General features: G+C 42.7%; 1 protein-coding gene across 3 annotated transcripts in view; it reads left to right on the forward strand.

Moving 5' to 3' along the window:
- The first annotated feature begins 271 nt into the window (after positions 1-271).
- The window catches only part of RARB (retinoic acid receptor beta), a 162,724-nt gene continuing 139,901 nt past the window's right edge, over positions 272-23,094 (forward strand). The window contains exon 1 of one of the 3 annotated variants that reach the window (XM_032860980.1): positions 272-960. In XM_032860980.1, coding sequence (XP_032716871.1) covers positions 804-960 — 157 coding nt within the window. In that variant the 5' untranslated portion in view covers positions 272-803. Of the gene's footprint in view, positions 961-10,837; positions 10,856-23,094 lie in introns of those variants that run through there. The other 2 variants (XM_032860982.1, XM_032860981.1) reach the window with 2 other exon arrangements.

The following is a 23,094-nucleotide window of genomic DNA, read 5'->3' on the forward strand; positions in this document are numbered from 1 at the left end:
GAGCCGCCGCGAATGAAGAGGCGGAAAGGGAGCGAAGTTGGCGCTCAACGCGAGCCGGGAGCGGTGTCCCGGCTCCTCCCCTGCCCGTTTTAAAAGCACTTCTTGCATTGTTTTTCAGGTGAGAAATGGGAAAGAAAGAGGCGGCTCGCACGCTCGCCCGCTGCCTGCCTCTCTGGCTGTCTGCTTTTGCAGGGCTGCTGGGAGTTTTTAAGCTCTGTGAGAATCCTGGGAGTTGGTGATGTCAGACTCGTTGGGTCATTTGAAGGTTAGCAGCCCGGGAAGGGTTCACCGAAAGTTCACTCGCATATATTAGGCAATTCAATCTTTCATTCTGTGTGACAGAAGTAGTAGGAAGTGAGCTGTTCAGAGGCAGGAGGGTCTATTCTTTGCCAAAGGGGGGACCAGAATTCCCCCATGCGAGCTGTTTGAGGACTGGGATGCCGAGGACGCGAGCGAGCCGGGCAGGGTTTGTCTGGGCACCGTCGGGGTAGGATCCGGACCGCATTCGGAAGGCTTTTTGCAGGCATTTGCTTGGAAGGAGAACTTGGGATCTTTCTGGGAACCCCCGCCCCGGCTGGATTGGCCGAGCAAGCCTGGAAAATGGTAAATGATCATTTGGATCAATTACAGGCTTTTAGCTGGCTTGTCTGTCATAATTCATGATTCGGGGCTGGGAAAAAGACCAACAGCCTACGTGCCAAAAAAGGGGCAGAGTTTGATGGAGTTGGGTGGACTTTTCTATGCCATTTGCCTCCACACCTAGAGGATAAGCACTTTTGCAGACATTCGGTGCAGGGGAGATCATGTTTGACTGTATGGATGTTCTGTCAGTGAGTCCTGGGCAAATCCTGGATTTCTACACTGCGAGTCCGTCTTCCTGCATGCTCCAGGAGAAAGCTCTCAAAGCATGCTTCAGTGGATTGACTCAAACCGAATGGCAGCATCGGCACACTGCTCAATGTAGGTTTATTTTTTTCCCTTCTTCTACCAAGAAAAAAAAAAATGAATTGTCTCTTGCATGCAATGAAGACGTTGGAAACAAACTGCATTGGTAGCAAGACAAAGGATTTAATGATTTAATGCTGAAAGGGTGTGATATGCTGGCGTACATATTGATTCCCTCTGCTGAAAATTTCCTGTTAGATGTTTTCTTCCCAGACAACCCCTCCCGACCCCCGCTCCTCTCCTTACCAGCCTTACAGTCTCTTGAAAACAGTTTTAAAAATATGCATGGAGGGGGGGAAAGTAGAGTGTGACCACAGGACTTTGAAACATTCTTCAAGTAAGGCAATTTGACACATTGTGCAGTTTTTACTAAAATGTATGCAGAGGGGAATTTAACTTTGCTGTTCTTTGGATTAGCTGCTAGTTGTATATATTCCCCCCTTGTGTGTTTCAACAGTCCAAAGTAATTAAAATATGACATTGTCCTTGCAAGGAATTTAGCCTAATTAGGGTGGCTGCTGCTCCTGAAGTTCATAAACCACCAGTTAAAGCTGCTGCTTCCAATGTTTTCCTTGCTAAGGAAAGGCAATATTTCTTAGCATTGACCCTGCTGCCACCTTTCCAAGTCACTTTGTTGCTCTAAGAAGTTGCTGTTTTGCTAGAAAACTACTGGCAATGAACACCCCTTGGGCTGAGCCATCCATTATTTCCATATCTTGCAGTTCATCCCAGAACCTGGACATCAGTTAAAGGAGAGGAAATATAAGTGGAGTAGCCCGGTTTTTTTTTTGGTTTTTTTTTTTTTTTTAATATTGACTATGTGGTTATCTGATGCTGACACAATGCCGAGGCACGCATCTGGTCAACAGTAGTGTGGCTGCAGGCTTGAGAAATGACCAGAAGTCCCAGAAAATCCCACCTTCGGGTGGCTGTGGTGGGAGCCTGCAGGATGCGTGGCTGCCCTGACAGTGATTTAGATAAATGGCTCAGCTATCTATCAAAATGTTTTTAGTACTTTATTTGACAATTCATTGGAGTATTAGCCTGAAAATGACATTTTAAATCTTTGTTTTCAAAGAGGTCAAAGTTTAACTGGAAGAAATTGAGTTTTCCTAATAACATGGTGGCTTTATGTAAAGAGGGAGAAGAAAAGGGAGAGAGAGGGGACGGTGACTAGATTTAAATTGCCCTCTCTGAAACTTTGTCTTAGCGATAAAGACTTGCTTCTTGGGCCAGGAAATCAACAGGTTTGTAGCTGAAAAATCAATAACCATTTGATGCCAACAGTCTGGCTGTCTGACTTAATATTTCGTAGAGCCATAACCAGGGCAAAAAGAATATAGTTTTCAGAAGGCGTCTTCATCTTCAGCTGCTCCCCAAATGCCTTTTGTTTCCTAATGCCTGTTTTCTTTCTGGAGAATTCAAAGAAACCGAGTGTTACAAAATAATTTTGCAACCCACTAACAGATCTTTTAGACCTGTCCTTGTTTGTAGCAGTTAAAAGAGTGTGAACAGTTTCATTTGGAATCTCAGGGAAGGGGGGGGGGGGGCTCTGCAGAACTTTTTCTTCTAAAAGAAAGTTCTATGAAATATATTTTTTTAACGAAGAGAAAAAAAAATGGCTCAGGACCCTTGGCGGAAAGCTATTAGACCTAATAGAGCCTTTACAAGTAGACATTCTCCCTTTTGTAATTAACCCTCCAAACATGCCTATTAAGTTGTAGGAGTAGGGGGAAAAGCTTTGTTTGTTCTTGAACAAGTTAAACAAGGGATTTGCCTTATCTAGGGAGAGCTAGTGGTGAATGTGTCATTCGCCTAGGACCAGCCGATAAGCAAGAAGTGTTGATAACAGCAAAGTTCAGCTAATCAAAGAAACTTGCATTAGAAAAAGTAAATAAAGGCATTTGACAAAGGGATTTCAGAAATTCCAGTGTCTTATTTTTGTAAGCAGGGCAATTAGTGCTTATTGTGGTCAATTTCACAAGGGTTCTAAATCCCACACCCCCAGCTCTAGGTTAAATGAATAAATTGTAAAAATTGGGTATGTCCCCGCAGGGTTGCTTATCCTCCATAAATCCCTTTATGACGGTCAGTTTAGTTGTTCAAGAGATTAAGTTTTTAAGCATAAATAAAGATTCTAACAAATGTCTGCCACATGGTGTTTGGTTCAGGGTGGCATGGGTAGTTAGGACTTTTGAAATAAAAGCATATGAGGGCTTCACTTGGATAAGTAAGAACATAAAAACCACAACCTTTTCCATTTTATTTAATGACTGTTTTGACGAGAAGCAGATCTGTTTGTGCCCTTAACACAGAGGAAACAGTGGGCAAGGGGGAAAAAATAGTTGTAAATTCTGACTAAAAGTATTTTCTGCTTGGAGATTCTATTTTTTGCAGAGTATGTATGTGTGTGTTTGTGTATGTGTAGTAATTAGAGAAAACCCTTTGATTGGAAGACACACCAGAAGCTGTCTTTGAAAGCTGTTAGAATATTCTTTTTATTTTCTTTTTAAAATTTTAATGACAGAAAAATGACACGCAAACCAGCTACGGGTTGGAGTAGGGCCTGCGGATTGCTTGTTATAAAAATTCGAAGTCAGGATTAGTGGGCTATAAGGGAATGTGGTATAAATAATACGATTCAAGACTGCCCCTGGAAGGTATCATAGTCACAAAGTTTCTATTCATATGCCTCCTGGATTATCTTGGTTTTAGGGCTGCTCCAGATGTTTTCAGCATTAATTGCTCAGTGGGCATAGGATAAATCCTAATATTTGTGGTCTAAATATAGTTGCTTTCTGTGAAATCATGAGTGTGACAACTTCTTGGCCCGCTTCCCTGTTGTCTCCGTGCTCAGCCCATCAAAAGAAAAAAGGAAATTTTTTTTTTTTCTTTTTGAAATAGTATTTTGCCCATTAATGAGAAATAATCTGTTTTAAAAACAAACAGTGATGTGTGATTAAGGAAGAAAAGTCCCCTACTCAAAACCCTGGGACCTGAATTTTAAGTATTACACAGTATCCAAATCCTCTCCTAGTGAGATATAAATTGGGGTCAAAGTGGCAAAATCAAAGATACTCTCTGAAAGAGAGACTAAATAAAGACTGACAGCCACCGTATGAATTGAATGGGGTTTTGAATAAATATTTCGATGAAAAGGCTCAATTGTTTTTCTAAAGTAGGACATAATTTTCTGCTTCTCGGCCACATGACAGTGGTAACTAATACCATCAGAAAGAAGAAAGAAAAGGGACTTTTGCTTACATCTCTGAGTGCAGGATAGAGTGCAGGGTATGGTTATTTGAAAAAATGCTGAAGATTCACAAAGTTATCCTTCCCTGTAGGAAAAAAAAACAACTAGAATTTTGTCAGCATGCTGATAACATGGTACTTTGGGTAGGGAATTGTTGATGTGTAACCTAGAGGGAAAAAAAAAAAACCACATGAGTTTAAATTTTATCACCATACAATGTAGATTCCAAAAACTAAAATGGGAGAGGTACAACTCTGTCCGCTTAAACATAAGCTGTGGAATTGATCTGTAAATTCCAGTTAGAATTTGACTTGCCAGCCCAAGTGCAAAGGCTTTGCTCTAAAATAGGCCTTAAAAAAAAAAAATTATTTATTTGCCTTATTAGATAAATGACAAGAATGGCCATTTCTGATAGGTTAACAGACCTGAATCAGAAGTTTTCTTCTCATTTCTGGAAGCCTGGCTCTGACCATATATAACCAGTCAGTATTGTCATGAACTTTTCTTTAAAACATAAAAGTAAAAGAAAGTTCTTCTGCCTCTCAGATGCTTGTAATTTACCTTCAGCATGTTAAACCCCTGAGATGTAATGAAAATTTTGAAATGAAAATGAATGAAAAGGGGAGAAAATCTTAACCGTTGTCCCCTTTGTGCATTCTACAAGCTTCAATAAACGATCTCAGAAAGGAATACATGAGAAATGATAGAGATTATAAATTCTGCTCTCACAGAATTTATAATCTTTAAAATTAGATTTTTTTCTCTTTTCTTTTTTTCTTTACAAAAGGCCAGGAATTTTTAAATGAGAAAGTTACTCTCTAGGAAGAAAATGGAGATGTGAAACCAAGACGCAAAATATACAACTCTCTTCAAGTCACACCAGTCTTATTAAACAATAAACGCTGTATCCATTTTAGAACATCTTAAAAAGAATCGTCTATAGAGTTTGAGTTACATGTAAGTGCCAATAAATTTATCTTTAAATGACATTTTTATACTTAAAATGTTCCACTATAGATTTAGTTAACTATCAGTTAAATACATTCTTTCGGAAATAGGAGCTTTTGATGAGGGTTAATCAGAAAAATCTTGGCTAAAAACGTTTCCAAAAGATATTAATGTTAGAATCTTGCCTTTCGGATTATAGGGTAGTTAGGGCAATCGTACATCTCTGATTTTCTAGAATAACCCACTTTCAGATATATTGCCACAATTCCCACATAAATCATGGAAATATGCCAGATATTTCAATATTACGACATTTCTGAGGCTGCCCCTTGAACCCAGGAGTGGCACAGAAAGTCTTTGTTTGGATTCTATGGTCAGTATAGCTGGAGTGCTCCCAGCTTCATTTTTTCGTTATGACTGAAGATGCCTTGTGCTTCTGGGTCATTCTTCTGAACATGAATTCCTTTTGTGGCAAACGGTAGATCTGTAAATAGAAAGCACCCCTGCAGAATGGATTAAGTATTATGACTGGTTTTGATTCCAGCACACGTGTGCATTGGGGGTGGGGGAGGGGTAGACTTATTAAATTGAATCACTCTGACCAAATCTGTATCCGTTCTTGGCCCACTCCTTCTTAGAAAGTTGAAATGGGTGGTGATGGAGAATGGAGAGTGGCGTTAACTCAGGTTCCAGATTTATCAGTATCCTGTCTGTAAGTGGCTTGGCCTAAGTATGTCTTGTTAAATAGGAGATGAGATAACCTTCCCTATCCGTAAGGTCTAATAACACAACCTCATCAGTCAATATGTTGTCCTGAAGTCTCCTCTTTTCCTTTCTGGCTTCCTTACTTCATCTCTAAGAAGTATGATTCCTGTGTCATGCCACACCTCTAAACCCCTTTAAATGAATAAAAAATAAAGTTACTGAAGTTATCTCCCCCTAGGAAGTAGTAAGGGTGAGTCTACAGGTACTATATTATTTGTCTTGAGTTTTCCGAGCTTCTTAGATGAGAATTCAAGCAGGCAGTGGAACTGCTGACTTGCTTTTTCTCTGGACTTGCAGGGTGGGGAGCTGAAAGGGGGGCCATTCAGTAAGATAAGACTCTTGGTCCCCTGCACGATAAGGCGAGGATAACAGGAACTGACGTCAGCCAGGCGACCCAGCCTGGCCAAGCATTTCCTCTCGTCAGGGCACATGGATTCCAGGAGTCTCCAGGCCTCCCCCACTGCTGATGAACTGAGCCAGCTGGGAGTGGGGGGCACGAAGAAAGCCTGGGCGGAAGGGACTGATTGTACGAAAAGCCGATTCTGAGACTATAATGGCAATTTTACGTTGTTCTAGAAGAGCTGTTTGTTTCCCCTCTGTCCACAGTTTTCCTCTGATGCGTCTTGAGCAGGTCTATCCAGCAGTCACCAAATCCTATCACCCATGAGCCCAGCCAGCTCTCCGCTTCTAACAAAATGGGAGGGAATTCGCATTGTCAGAGTTAATCCTTGGTACTCCTATTTACTTTTCTAAGTACCAAGTTCCCACCCCCATCCGCATCGTGTGACAGCCCTGCTAAAACCATTTCATTTGCCACCAGCCCTGACAGCAACCCGCAGTTTTTGCTTTCCTCTTTCCCGTCTTCCTAGTTCTCTTAAACGCAGATTATTTTTGCCTTCACAAGTATCTGCTGTTTGAGATCTGGAGAAGAAACTCAAATGAAAGCCTGTATTATTTTTTTCCAGTTCATAAGTTCTCCTGAGTCTACTCCTTTCTTAAAGATTGCTCTGTCGTTGTTGTTGTTTGCAAGTTTAAGTACCAAGTAAGGGGTGACTCTCCTAATTTGACTCAGAGAAAAATGTTTGTTTCTGTTATTATTGATCAATTAATGTTCGCCACAGATCGCATTTTACCAGGTCAGGAAAAACCAACTAGCTGATTCCAAAATACTCGGGTAGCAGTAATGCAGACGAGACCCAGTAACACGAGAGCATCCGTTAACTGGGAGAAGAACATTTGGATCACATTTATCTCAATTTTTCTCTAATTTCCAGAGCAAATGAAGACCTCATCTACTAAATGCCTCTTCTCAAAAATGTTAAAGCTTTTGGGGCTACAGTACCTATGTCTTGTTATCAAAGTCCGTGATTATAAAAAGGCTGATGATCTGAAGGTTGTTTCAGCTTCAAAAGATTTTTTAGGGTCTGGTCTATTGGAAAGCTTGGGGGTATAATTAACTAAAATGGAAATGGAGGCAAGCGAAATTTAGTTCCTGATGTTTTAATTTAGCTCAGTACTGCCATGTGTTATTGAAGAGAATTCTTAAAGGCAAACATAATTATTTCATTATGGTCCTCAGAATGCTTTCATTGGCTTTAATGACAAGAAGCTGTATAAAAAGGCATACATTTTAATTAGCCCTTCTTATATTTACATCAGATAAATAACAAATAATTGATGAAAAACAAGTCTTTGGAATGGATGATTTCACATAGTGCGCTGGTTACAGTTTAATGATGAAACATTTCTCTGTTGCTTTGCATTTTAATTATCCAGACATTACAGTAGTGGTGCCATGGAGCTAAAATACCGTTGTTGGCATTTTATTACCCAAAAAAAAAAAAAAAAAAAAATCACAATTAATGCCTATGAATCAGAAGCCGAAAAAGGTAGCCAGAAGCGCATCTCAGAGGAAGGAAATTGCCAGTCCCATTAATTTTACTATGTTTGTTAGCGCCCGTTTTGATCACTTTTTATCTTTTATGCTTTATCTTTTTGGATTAAGACTGTCAGGGGTTTCACATGCGTTTTTATGGCCACATCTTCTCCTAAATACCTTTCTTTCTCTCTCGCTGCCTGTGTGGGAGACTTGCCTGAAAGTCCCTTGCCAAGTGTGTGCTGGAAATTCAGAGAGCCTTTTTCCATGGTGCAGGCTGCCTTACCTTTGATTTTATATGAAAACCCATTTCACATGATTCATCCGTTTTGGTGTACAGAACACTAATTGTTATTATTGATTTTAAATTCCGTGACCATTACAAGTAACCCAGATGACTGGCAGATAAAGGGTAATAATCCATGGAGTTCTGGAACTGTTTCATGTTTGTCTGGAGTACTTTATGTGATCAATATTAACTGCCCCATTGAAACTAACTGCTGTATCAAATAACAGTCAATCAAATGAATGTGCTTAGAGATTATTTATTGAAAGCTTTAATTGTTCACTGGGGCCCTGCTTATCAGAGGGAACAATAGGAATTAGAGATAGGATGAACAGGTTTGGATTTGCAGAGAAAGTTGTAGGATGCAGATGAACAGGGCATCTCTCTGCTACTTGGGCAAGAGTTTCCAGAAACCCATGTTGGGCTTCTAGAGTAGAGAAGTTGCATGTACTCTTGTTGCAAAGGTTATCCTATCACCTGTCCCTCTAGAGCTCTCTGGAGAAGAAGGTATAATGATTTTCTTGCCGAGAGGCTGTGAAAAGTTGTCACTCTCTGGGAGTTTTAACGCTTCCCTTCTGTGTGTCCCCTTGCATCACCACCCTCCAATGCATCTCTCTACCTGTATTCCCACAGCCTGCTGGTCTGAGGTCATGGGAGGAGCTAACTTGATACAGGATTGATTTCTACAGCCGGGAAATGGGAACAATAATGTCTACGTTGATTTGCAGAAAGATCAGAGATCCTGTAAATGAGGATTCTATTCCCACCCAGAAAACGTACAGAAGCCACCGAGGAGACAGACCTCCTTCTGCTCAGATTCCAGCGTGACACCTGTGGCTCATGTGTCTTTGCTCATAGTGAACATATTGTTTCAGTTGGTATTTCTTGTCCTCAGTAAGATGGTTCCCCTGTCTGTGGCTCATAACCTAGGTCCCAGTACTTCCTGTTTGTCACAATTTGGGTAGCAGTGGCCCTGAGTCAGTGACATGCATTTACCAGACCCCCAGATTTAGTACAAATGGTTGATTTTCACAGGTGAGCATTGTCACAATACAGCTTCATCCAAAGATGTGTCAGGGGTGCAGTCCATTGTATCGCTCACTGATGGATTAGCTCTTGCATTGTCTCTCTACAAACACCTGTTGGGTGTCTGCCATGTTCCAGGTGCTCTGGTATGTTCTGTTCTGTGGGCAACACCAAGATAAGTCCTACTTTGTCCCTTCTCTCTCTGGACTCTTAAGGTATGGGAGAAATTGTATACACAAGTCACCGTGACATACCCCCTTATAACACAAATCCAAGTATCTCCCCGGGACTTTGCACATGACTTTGATTAGGGAAAGGACTAAAAGCCACTGGAACCACAGCTGGTGCAGCAGGAGAGGGATCAGGTGCAGGCCAAGGCTTTCCCATGTGGAGGCTTCATTGGTAATTTCTAAAGGTGGTGTACCTGGTTGCGTTTTAAACTTCCCTTGAGCAGTGGAGTAAGTGCATACCATCTAAATTTGCTTCGTGAAGACTCTCGTGGATACTTCCAGAACATCTGTTAAATAATGTTCTTTTGGGGTGTGCCTCAGAGTAGCTTTTAAAAAAATCTCTCCTTCCTTTATGATTGTTTCTATGACTTCTTGCTATGGAACAAGCCGCCCCCAGACTTCGTGGCCTAACAATTTATGATTTCATTAGCCTGCGGATGGACTGGGCTCAGCTGGGCAGGTCTTCCGCTCCACGGGATGTCGGCTGAGGCGGCGCGGGCTGCCAGTCCCGGAAGGCTCACTCCCATGGCTGGCAGTCGACGTCGGTCGTTGGCAGAGAGCTCAGCGAGGGCCGTCAACTGGAGGAGCTGCGTGTGGCCGGTGCTTCTCCCGGCATGGCAGCAGCATCCTGGAAGAGAAGGAGGAAGCGGAAGCAGAAGCGTCCCGTCCTCCGAAGGGCTGGATGCAGAGCGGGCGTGGAGTCACGGGCACTGCCCTCTGTCGGTGAAGCAGCTCCGGGGCCAGCCCAGATCCAAAAAAATAAAAAAATCCACCTCTCAATGCAGATTGGCAAAGCAAGGGCAGCCATCCCTAGTGCCCGCCCCCGCCCCCCCAAGTCATCACGCGTGCACCTGCTCGGAGGAGGAAATGACTGTCTCCTGCAGCAGAGACTGAACGGAAGGACTGTGGTGGGCTGTGAGTTGGTTGTTGTTTGGCGGCTGACCTATTTTACAAAATTCTACTCTGGTGACTGTGGGTCCGTTGTCCTCTGTTCATCCCCACAGACAATCCTGGGTGGAAGGTGCGAGTCTCCCCATTTTACGGGGTGGGGGGCAGCTGTGACTCAGACGAGGGGTGAGGGGGCAAGTGTGTCTGAAGTCACGCGGACGGCGAGGCGCAGAGCTGGGGCTGACATCCCGGGGAGGCTGAGAAGCCACCCTCCGTGTGGAGTTCCTCACTTCCAGTTTAAGTCTGTCTTCTCCGTCGCCTGCGGGAAGAATTCCTGGAAAATTCCTTAATGCCCTGATCATGCCTGGAAAGGACCACGGCGTGTGTTGGTTTGGGGGAAACGTGGAAAAGAGCGAAGTAAGGAGCCGTCACTCACATTGGTCCCTCTGACGACATTATTTTCTCGAATACAAGACGCAGCTCTCGAAAGGGTAGAAGAAACCCTGAGGCCGTTTTATCTTCTTTTGTGTTTGTTTTCCATCCTGTTGGTGGCTGAAGTCTGCATGGGCCTCATCCCTCCAGGCTCACAGGAGTCGGGGTCAGGATGAGTCTTGTATTAACGGAGGAATCACAGGAAGGTGAGGGGAATGAGGTTTCTCGGGTTATTCCGGCTCACTGGTGACCCTCATGTAGAGATGGCTGCTCACGATTCCTCTAGTGAGAACCTCCTCGTGAAGCACCACTATTGCACCTTCTGAAACTTTAAAAAGAGGGGCGGGGGGGGGGGGCTTCCTAAGAGAGGATGAAGTTATGTTGCCCATTGGGGATTTGCCACCTGTTTTAAGTATCTCTTTTTTCTTTAGAGGGTCCCAAACCTAAAAAAACTATTACTCCTTAATGAAATTTGCATAAATAATCATGATTATTGGTCTCGCCCATAATACTCTTATTTCAGTGATTTCCAATAGATTTGAAAGGCAGTGTCGTGCTCTGTGTTTTGGATTTTTATATGCCATGTCCTACCTGGGGTTTTGTTTGTTAACCTGTTTGAAATGGTTGCTGAATTATCTATTTTGGGGAAATACAGGCAGATGGATGCAGTGAGGTAACTTACTAGAGGGCATATAGTAGGTTCTGAAGGGAAGTCAATCGAAATCTTTGAGATGCTGCCATGTGTTACAGGGTTGCAGCATGGTCCTGTGCCCCTGGGCCACTGTGTGATACAGGGCAGGTGGCTATTCTTCATGCACTGCCTCTGCTGGGGGAGCTAGAGCTCCAGGTTCCCTCAGTTGTTCCTATATGTAAAATGGGTCCATGACACTTACCTTGCAAGCTTGCCATAAACTTAAATAAGAGTGTATTTAAAGACCCTGATATGTATGGTACTCCGTAAATGGACCTTTACCCCCACATTTAATTTTGAAAATATTTTTGAAATATTTTCAGAAAGCCAAAAAGTTTTACAGCTAATACCTGGATACTCACCATCAATATGTACCATTAAAGTTACCAGGTTTGTTTTCTGTGTTTCTACCCACTTTTCCTGCTGGTATATGTGTTTCTGTTTTGTATCATTGACTGGGTTCCCTTTCGAACCTGGGGAGTTTTTGAGGTCCAATACTGTGTCCTTCTGTTTTCCAGTCCTAGGATAGTACTGAGTGCTTGGTCAGTACTGAATTAACTGTGGTTAAGTCAGTGGATATGTTCAAGCACAGCACCGCTTGGTGGACTAGTGCTGTCCAAGTGCTGTCCAATAGAACATTCTCCAGTGATGGAAATGATCTATAATGCTGCGCTGTCCATTATGTAGCTGCTTGCCCTGCGTGGCACTGGAAATGTGGCTAATATGTCTGAGGAACTGAATTTTTTATTTCACTTTAATCTATTAAGGTTTCAGTAGCTGCACATGGCTGGTGGTGACTGTATTGAACAATGCAGCTTTCCTCCAGCTACTAATATTTTTTCAATATTTGTTCCTTCTCTTGAGTTCCCTTTCCCTTTCGCCATTCTTCTTTCCTATTGCTATTAAGGAGCTCTAATTATCTCTTTATGTAGATGGTGAATAGGCTGTTGGAGGATGTAAACAGAGTAAGTAGGGTGGTGATTTCAGTCATTGTTTAACTTGTTTTCCTTCTGGGTGGAACTAGTTTTCCTGGGGCCTGGCAAATGCATAGCAGCACTTGACTAACATTTCACAGAACTAAACCAAGATTTTCCCAGCATCCCAGTGGGCTGGACTCCAGTTCTATTTCTTGTAGCAATCATATCCCGTGGCATCAAATTCTATTCCTGTGCTGCCTGCCCTCTTGGCTTTCAAATGCACACACAGTATATCTTCCTACATTTTCAAGCTACATTCAACTCATTCGAAATATCTTCAGCTTCAGGGAGGCAGAGAGGAACAAGCCACACTGTAGGGAAGGCTCCCTGGGTGTTCTAGAAAATGCCATGCTGTCTCTCCCAGAGGCCACTTCTTCTGCTCACGTATGTGTGCTCTGCTTTGTAACCCAGTGCCCGGGCACAGTAGGTGCTCAAGAAACACAATGTGGATAGTTCAGTAATAACGAACTTAAAATTCAGAACGTCTCAAGTGGTCTCTGATTTATTTATATGTTTTTGGGTCCCTCCGAACACCTGAAGGAAACTTGGAAGGAGTTGTCAAAACTTGGGAAGTTCAGGTTGGCTGTTATGGCAAGCCCTTATCCATGGGTTAGCCGGAACACTGGCCTGCATGGGTGTGGGAGGTTTCCTTGGACTTCTCGTACTTGTTTTGATATCCTAGGAATGGATTTTCTGATGATTCTTCCTGTTACCCAAAACATGGTCATTCCTCCCCCTTTTTTTATTGTCCATCCCAAGAAATGGTGTAAAGAAGGTAAGTAGAAATAAGACCAAATTAACAATCAAGAGAAACTTTTGAACAAGGTTTGTTCTCCCTGCCTGGGCCCCAGATGATTTCAAGTTGTGATTGGTTTTCATTAGAATGCAAAACCACCATCATCATAATTAATATTTATTAAGTGCATATTATCTGCCAAGTGCACCAAATGAATTATGTCATTTGGGGAAGGCCGTGTTATTGCTCGGTTGTACAGATGAGAGTTCCCAGGCACAGGCAGGTTCTGGTACCCAATTCAGGTCTCCCAGGTAGGAGTAAGCAGTTGGAAGTTCCTGTCCCAGCTTTGAATAATGTGGGTAGCCTTCCCTCTGCCAACTATGTGAGGTAAACTCCTATTTGCTTTGTTCAGAGGGGGAAATAAGAAAGTTGGAAGCCTCAGAACCCACAGAATAATAAAAGGGTTTCCAAGTGAAAGCTGGAAACAATACATTTTTAACAAAATGGGCAGTTACTCTAATTGCTGTGCCCCTACTGTTCAATTCCTTTTTATGTCCTAATTCATTAAATTATGTGCACACACAGGCTTATTATTTACAGATGTATGCACGTTTAACTGGCTCATATGAACCAGATGTTTCACGAAAGGTAACGGAGAGCAAGTGATCTAAACCCTCCTTTAGTGGGTATCAAGTGAGTATTATAGCCCATTACCTGCAGGTCTTTTGCTATTATTTTGAACTGCAATGTCCAGTGTGGGGAGAAGAATTCAGTCTGTCCCCTGGAGGAACAAATAAAAATACAACGACCCTATAAGCAGACATCTGCATCTCAAAATAAAAGAGGGTGTGTACAGGTGATAGGCAGGTGGTGTTCACATGTGGGCTCAGGTGGATATGAATGAGTTTTATAAGCAATTTGAGGGGAAAAAAAAAAAGGCCCATTGCATTCCAGTCGACTTTAAAAAAAAATTTTAAGGGCCTTATTCTATGTTATTTTAATCATGACTCTCTTGGAATTTATAGCTGAGCAATTATCATACTCCTTTTCATGCAGAATTTCTTAATAATTTTTAGATGGAATTATTCCAATTGCTCTTGGGCCTGACAAGAATGCATGCAAAGCGTACAATACATGAGATGCCAAATTATCATCTATCAGATTCTAAAAGAGTTGAAGTGAGCCCTTTCTACAGGTTCTTTATGGCTCCACCAAAATAATCTTTAATTAATGATTATGGAACTATTTCACTTATTGCTATTTAACAAACCAACTCAATACTTAGTAGCTTGAAACACAATTTATCATTAACTTTCGAGGTTCTGTCTCACTTGGGCTCTTCCACTTGGGTGTAGTTGCAAGTGACCGGGGCTGGACTCACCTTTGGGTTTGACCTAGCTAGATGTTCAAGAAGGCTTGTCACGTGTCCAATTCCCCAGCTGAGGTTGCTGAAACAGCCAGAGACTGCCATAGCATCTTTCTCTCCTCGTGGCCTCCTCTTAGGACACGGGCTTCCTTAAGGCATAGTGGTCACAGGGCCCTGTACATGGTTCCCAGAAACCCAGATAGAAGCTGCAAGGCTTCTTAGGACCTAGCCTCATGTGTCACACAGCATTACTCTTGCCATATTCTATTGATCAGCTGGAAGTCACAGTAGCAGCTCAGGTTCAAGAGGAAGGACCTTACACATTGGCGTGGATTCCTGAAGGTGTGGTTCATTGACCAGACAGACCATCTGTGGAAACCACTTACCATACAAATAGCTGTAAAAATAAATGTATACCTCTTTGTCAAGGCAAGGTAACACGGCCTAATTAAAAATAAGCATGACCAGTTCACATTGCAATGAACTGGGTGGTGTGTGTCAGTGGACAATCCTTTCAATACCTCCTCAGAATATTGGGGAGTGATAATAGTCACCCCTCAGAGTCCACAGTGAGATTTATTGTTTACGAGTTGTCCGCTGTCTAAACAATAAAAAAAATCAGAGCAAAAAGATGGCTGAAAAATATGTCATTTTGCACACTGAAAGCTGGAAACCGTCACAACTGAAATATAAAATGGGACATGAAATATTAAGTGGCATATTAGGTTTATTGCATATATGACCATGAGAGTGCATTTTATTTTGTCTTATGGAGCTCTAAAAAAAATCCATGTAATGGATTAAAGGTATTAAAACTCCCATATTCTGCCTGGCTCTGGGCCAGGGAACAAGGCACGATAAATAATCCCAATAGACAGAATATGTAGGAAGGAATTTTAAAATGTATTTATGATAGACATATTGACCTCCCTAACTAATAAAAATGTGTCCATGAGGTTAGTTTTGAAGGAAATGTGCAGACCTTACACATTTATAGTGCATATAAATACTATATGCACTATAGTGTTAGCATCCTTAAAATACTTCCCACATCTCTGTGACATATGGCTGTCATGGTCTATCTTTACCCTGGAAGCAAAGAAAAGCATGGATTTTATAGGAACATGTCCAGTTACTATAAGAAGGGATAGTTTTAATTTCCTTTATCTTAAAGCAGGGGTCAAGAAACTAAGCCAAATCTGGCTTGCAGTATGTTTTTATAAATAATGTTTTATTGGAACATGCCACGCCTGTTCATTTCTGTCTTGTCTAGTGCTGCTTTCTTCTTCCAGTGGCAGAGTTGAATCGCTGTGACAGAGACCATATGGCCCACAAGACTGGAAATATTTACTATGTGGCCCTTATCAGAAAAAGTTTGCTGACCTTGTCCTAAGACATGAACGAATTAATAAGATGTTTTAGAATAGAAATGAGCGCTTTAGTTTCTCATTGATAATAACCCTGTATGTGGATTCTGGAAGCCTGTTCTAGATTAAGCCATTTCCTTTGTGACCTTCACCAAGTCTTGTAGCTTCTCTGTGTAGCTTCACACTTTAATGGAGATTAAAAAACTGATAATGATCGGACGTATGGGTGGCCCAGTTGGTTAAGTGGCTGCCTTCAGCTCAGGTCACGATTCCGGGGTCCTGGGATCGAGTCCTGCATCGGGCTCATTGCTCGGCAGGGAGCCTGCTTCTCCCTCTGCCTGCCGCTCCCCCTGCTTGTTCTCTCTCTACCATATAAATCAATTCTTTAAAAAATAATAAAAATTTTAAAAACTGATAATGATAATAATCCCTGCTCTTCTTCACACTCTTGTCATAAATGAGCAAATGGGGTGATGTGAGAGCAAACACATGGAGAGTTTGAGTCTTTGTCTGCCAGGTAATATGTGCTGTTGGTAGATCCCACTGACCTGGCCACAATGTCTCCTTTATATGATATCCCATATGAGAATTTCTTTTTTTTTTTTTTTTTAAGATTTTATTTATTTATTTGACAGACAGAGATCACAAGCAGGCAGAGAGGCAGGCAGAGAGAGAGGAGGAAGCAGGCTCCCCGCCGAGCACAGAGCCCAATGAGGGGCTAGATCCCAGGACTCTGGGATCATGACCTGAGCCGAAGGCAGAGGCTTTAACCCATTGAACCACCCAGGCACCCCACATATGAGAATTTCTATGCAGATTTTTTTCTTTCACTCACAGAGGTTTTCAGCTACCATGAATTGAGCCCCACCTGTGTACCAGGCATTCTTTTAAGCACTGAGTAGTGCCTCAGGAGGTGTTCAGAGAAGCTGTTTTTGAGGGTGCTGTGCACATGGAATGAGGATGGGCCAGGAAAGCCCATGAAGAGAGGACTGTAGTAGCACTTTGGCTTAATGCCTGACTGGCTGAGAAGGAAGGGACTGTTGAGAGAGATCATAAGGAGGCAAAGCTGACACATACTGCTTTACTTGTGTTGGCTTGTAACGAATCTCTTCTGTAAGCATGGCCGCTATTTGGGGAAGGAAAATGCAAGTGAGGGTCAGCAAATCAAGACATGAGTCTAAAGTGTAGGAGAAAGATGGGAAGGGTGGGGTGCCATCTGGCTCAGTCAGTGGAGCGTACCACTCTTGATCTTGGGGTTGAGAGTTCAAGCCCCATGTTGGGTGTAGAGATGACTTAAAAATAAAATCATAAAAAAAAAAGATCGGAAGGTGAATGACATTGAGATTCAGCAAGCACAAGTGTGATCCTCGATACCTTAACGATGGTAACTCTGCTTGTGTGACACTGCTATGGGACAGGCATTGTGCTCCTGCTCGTCACTGTGTCCCTTTACAGTGATTTATCATTTAATGCTCACAATGACCTAATGCGGGATACACTCTCATGCTATACAAGGAAAAACTGAAGCTCAGAGAAGTTAAGTGTCTTGCTCACAGTCACACAGTAAGTAGGGGAATTGGGATTTGAACACAGACCAGTGGGCTTCAGAATTCACACTTCCAACCACAAGCCTCCACTTACCTGTAAAGATGGGAAGTTCCCTGAAAGAAGGAATATCCAAAAAAGACCCAAGCTTGGGGACTCCTCCCAGTTGGAAGACTGGTGACCCTTTCTCTGAGTTAATTTTTCAAGTTTTCTTTGGCAATGTCTTTTTAAAGAACTACAATTAAAACACTTTGAAACTGTCATTCTTCTCGAGAAATACTGAAAAATCACTGTTATGAAAGAAAAACACAACCGTGATAGCCTCTCCATAAACTTCATTCCATATGGAAACTTCAGAATTTTGTCAGTGTCCCCACGTGCATCGTGTTGACCTGATATGCTATGCTCTCATCTCCAGCACTAACAAAGTCTCCTTCTTAGTCAACTAGAAGGTGCAGGGAGGATGTTCACTATTGTCCTGCTTCTAGTGCCTCTTCCACCCATTCCCGGTCTCCTGGGAAGAGAGTAGTGCAGCCCCTCATTTGGAGCTTTCCAGATCTATAGGCGTGACCCAGGAGCATGGCACAGCTTTCAAATTCTGGATGTTGCTTTCATTCTTGCCAATTAAGCTTTGGTTAAAGGAGTGTATACATGGCACACTGGCAAGAGAGGGAAAACTAGCTTATGCGTGGGGCTTCCAGAGCTGTCCCCCTGTCTCCCTCCCCTCACCCCAAAACCTGGCAGTTGTGCAGAACACATTTGGCCCGAGGTACTGCCCTGACAGTGTGTAGTCACACGCCCTTGGAGCACTGCCAAAGGCCTCTGGAACCTTGGTTTTAGCAGCTGCCATTCTGCCTATTGGGGGTTGGTTGCTCGTCAGGGCAGGGAAGATATGGGAGGGGCTTGTGGGTGTGTGTGGGTGTGTCCGCGCCTTCTAATTCCTGTGTTTGCTTCTGGGGGACTTTCCTACTTTATTGCTCTGACTGGAAAGAAAAGAGGGCATTATTTCTGAATGCTTAGTTTCTTTTTTACTTTCCCAGTTTTATTTTTGGTCCTTATGCTGGGATAACTGTGTGTGTGTGTGTGTGTGTGTGTGTGTCCATCTTAGGTGTAGCCTATATATTCTCAGACTTGCTGGCAGGGACTATGCCATCCTCTTGCCCAAGAAGTTCCGTGTGGTACGAACGATGTCATTGTCTTCTGCCAACGCCTGGGGCAATCTCCTTCTTATGAACCCCAGACCATTTGCATTCCCATCCCTGCCCATTCTGTCCGTGTGGCCTTGAACAGAACCACTGTGCCCCCAGTCTCTTGTCTGTAAGAACAAAACAGGAAGACTACCTATCTCCTGGAGTCATTATGGAGGCCAAATGGATTAATCAGTGGAACATGCTTAGAACAGAAGGGAGTAGTAGCTCAGCCACAGCACACGTTCCACAAAGGTTAACTGTTAATATAGTTGCACTGTTTCATTTGACTAGACTCTAGAGATTGTTTCTGTCACCTTCTCAGGGAATAATATTAGTCATGTTAAGATAGGATTTACCCACCTTTCCCCAAGTACTCTAATTATGAAGTGGTAGCTATTATTTTTATGTATTTTTTATGGAGTTCACAAAGTGTCAAGCCTACCACGTAGTAAGTGTGCTTGCCATCTCCACTCTTCAGGTTGGGGACGTGGAAGCTCTGGAAGCTAAAGTGACTGCTGGTATTTGGCAGAGTTAGGAACCTAGTTTCCGCCTTCGGTCTGCTAGGATGCCAGGCCCACCTCTCTGGTGCTGCAGGAAATCATCTTATTTGCTGTCCCACTGCTTTGTCCTAAAGTCTCCACACAAGTAGCATCTTTACCCTGATTAGCGTTTTCAACCTCAGCACTATTTACAATTTGGGTCAGATAATTCATTTGGGGTGAAGGGGAGAGCAGAGCTGTCTTGTCCTTTGTGTTATGTTTCAAAGCATCCCAGCTCTCTGCCCACTAAATGCCAGTAGCAGCCCCCAATTATGACAGCCACAATGTCTCCAGACATTGTAGAATGTCCCTTGGTGGGGGGGGGGCGGCAAAATCAATGCTGGTTAAGAACTGCTCCCCTAGATCAAGGAAGATAGAAGGGAAATGTTGGGCAGAGGGTGTGGAGGTAAGGGTTGGCTATTACTTATTAAGCACTTACTGTGTGCCAGGGAAGTTGCAAATATTGTCTCTGTTTCACCAACAGGAATTTTTTTAGGATTAGCTGCATTTTTCTGAAAGAAATACTAGGGCTGAAAGAAGTAAAGAAAACTGTATCGTCATTAAATTAGTAAGTGGCAGAAGAAGGATCCAAATCCAGGTTCATCTGGCAGGAAAGCCCACGCCCTTCCCATCACTTCCTACGTATCGTTTTCTGCAGGCTTATGGTGTTTTAGTTCTTTTTAGAAACCAAGAAAACCCACACAGTGAGGATTAAATGGGCTCAAAGTTATTTTGACACCACTCATGAGTGTATACATTTAAAAACCAAACAAAACCAAAAAACTTCTTTGCAGCCCACTTACTTACACCAATGTGATGCTCTCCATCATATTGGTGAGAAAGGTCATTTGGGCTCAATTTCAGTGTCACCACACTTGAACTTTCTCACCTCTTGGAATATAGCAAGGATCCCCATATGACAAAGCCTGATTTCATTGTCCTCTTCCTTAAATATAGTATTCTGGCAGGTTTCTCCTCATAACTTTTCTGTTAGGCTGGTATCACCATGGTTTTTAATAGATATTAGCAGTGCATAAGCAAAGAATTTTGTATCTGAGATGATATATATTTTAGTGCTCCGGTTTTAATCAACTTTATGTGCAGGAAATTTGAACAGATAGTAGAATGTCATTTATTAGTGCAATAATTGCTTTTTTTAGAAATTATGGGAATCCTGATTAGAAGTGGAATATTGAACTGAATCATTTGGTGTTGAGATAAACTCTTCAGGGGGACCTTAATATTGCGATGCAATTAGCTTCATCTATACGTGGCTCCCGAGACCAGTTCCAGCATTTGCTCAGTTAATGCAGCTCCATTTCTGATGCCTCTCAGTTCACATCATTAATAAGTAGTTAGATGTGTCGGCCTGTTAAGTGATTTTAAGGGAGAATTTATTTGAATCCTGTCATAAGCTATCTTAGTATGTCCTAGAAAATAGTGATATAAAGCATCATCTGTTAAAAACGTCACCCAAAACAACCTATGAGATAATTTTCGACTATGTTCCTTGAAGCAAGAAAGCGTATTATCAAAATGAAATGTAGGTGTTGAACGTGTCATGGTCCCTTATGAAAATATGACAGCACTTCCCATGGTAGAAGTCAGTCCCAGGAATAATTTCTCTTGCTGGCCGTGAGCCCAGGCAGGTGTAGCAGTAATACAGAGTGATTAGTGGATGCTGAACTACTCTCTTTCTCTCTCTCTTCTTAAAACCCGAGCTATCTTGTCAAATTTAACCATGTCTGGAATCAGTGTCTGGAAAATTATAACCATGAATGAAAGAAAGGGAGGTACACACTCCTACTTTTCTCAAATTGGAATAAACTCACCTGACCAGACTGGACCCAGTGACGTTTCTAGCAAAGAAGATAAATGAGGGAGTTGGAAAAAGAGAAGGCAAAAGCTGTGGGTTTTCATAGAATAATAGCGATGTCTATGAAGCCATTTCAGTCTCTTTTGTAAAGGCTGAGAGTGGGGTTGTGTTTTTAAATTCCCGATTCTAAGGCCTAATTCTAATTCCTAATTCTAAGGGTTCCTGGTTCCGCGCCTCCCCCTGGTTTGGGGGGAGGAGTTAAATGAGGTAATCCATATTAAGCGAGGAGCACAGGCCCTGGCTCCTAGGAAGGGTTCAGTAACTAGCAGATACTAATAGTTCAGGCTCTTCCCCTGCAACTTTGAACCCGCTGCCAGCGACAATCCGCTGCCAAAATTCCGTGGGAGAGAACGAAGGCTTCTGGCTTCTGGTGAGCGTAAACACACACACAGCCCGAAGTTCTCAAGGTATTAAGTACTTAACAAGGTGGAGTATCTAGTAAGGACCTATGCAAAGGGGAAGCTGATGGAGTTCCCATGCCAACTTGACTCAGCAGAATGTTTGGGATTTTCAGGAAGTTAGGGCAGTAGCAAGACATTTTTAAGTCACGGTGTCTCAAACGTTGCTAACATGCATAGGAATTCTCGGGGGTTTTAAGATGCCTATCTTGATTCTGCAAGCCTCTCTCGGGTGGAGCTGAGAGCCTGACTTTTAACCAGTTCCCAGGTGATGCTGATGCTGCCGGTCCGGGGACCAAACTGTGGAAAAGCAAAGCTTTCTTTAAGGACTGCAAAATCAAAGTCTTCCCCTGGCCCCTGCTTTTGTCCCCTGCCTGTGTTCAGCACCTGTTGCATGTGTGGTCAGAATAGCGGGGATTCTCATAACCCAGCTCCAGCCCTCGGCCAGGATCCCGGGTGACCCGGGCAAACACACACTCCTTCAGGGTCACGGGCAGGTTACTGAGTCAAGACTGCCAGAGCCCCGCGTTGATGTTTTCCTTCTCCCCCCCCCCCCCCCCCCGACCTTCTTTGCCTGCCCCAAACCCCGGACTAATCTTGGAGCTGCTTAATAATAAGAAATCCAGCAGCAGAGTGAGGTAAGACAATTTCAAAGCAAAGGTTTTCTTGTTTGGCAATTACCTAACTTCACAATGCGATTTACAGATTTGCAAATTCCATGTGTGTGTAGAAACAAACTGCTTCTCCTGAAAGATGATTAAAAGCTGACCTTCCCTACCGCTCCCCCCCACAAGCTCCCACCCTGCCTGCCATCAGGCGACAGAAAAATTAAATGAGCGACAGTTTGGAGGGTTTTTTTTTTTTCTTTTCTCCCCCCATTCTAACGTTTTGAGACATGTAAATTATATTTTAATAAAACGTCTATATCCGTGCTCGCACGCGCATGCGGACACGCAGGCAGCGGTGAATCTGGTTCTAATTACTTGTACTTTAGTTGAACTTTGGCGTTTCCTTTGACTTTCTCCCTAATGTATGTGAGCTGTGGGCCTTGCAATCCTGCAGTGAGTCCACAGAAAAAGGGGGAAAAAATCCAGACCGGCTCTCTTTGGTGCCAACAAAAATGAAGTCCCACTGAATGTTTTGACCAAATGCAACACTTTGCTATTCTCCCTTAATTAGCTGAAATTACTCCCTCCCACCGGGTCCGGGAGCTCTGGGCTCAAAATTCCCCCGGGGCCATGCAGGAAATGCCTTTTGCTTTACAACTCCTTTTTCTTTTAAGGCTCAGCTGCCCAGAGAGTGCATTAAAATACTGTCTTAATCATGGAAGGTTCTAGTAAAAAGACAGGGCTTTCATAACGTTTGATGCCTGCCTGCCGCTAATCAGGCCCAACATAAAATCCCGAAATCTGTCAACATGGTTTAGGCAGCACTAAATTAGTTCTCACAAAGGAAAAAAAATAGTATACTGTGCTCTCTCTTAAAAATGTTATCTGCTACTTAATCTAACCTTTAGAAAAATGCCAAGCATGTTAGGAATCGTGAAGGGAGCTATTGTTGGAGACTTTCCGTGTGTTTAAATGACACTCAGGTGTGTTGTAACAACAAGGACATTTATACTGTGTTTTCTCAGGTGAGTTGAGTTCGTGAGTGCCAAGTCCTCTTAAATAGGCAACAGCGTTAATTCTTTCTTTCTTCCTTTCTTCTTCTTCTTCTTCTTCTTTTTTTTTTTTTTTTTTTTTTTTGTTTTTTTTTTTTTT

This window comes from Lontra canadensis, unplaced genomic scaffold (genome assembly GCF_010015895.1).
Source record: "Lontra canadensis isolate GAN:19392208 unplaced genomic scaffold, GSC_riverotter_1.0 scaffold20, whole genome shotgun sequence".
Classification (NCBI taxonomy): Eukaryota; Metazoa; Chordata; class Mammalia; order Carnivora; family Mustelidae; genus Lontra; species Lontra canadensis.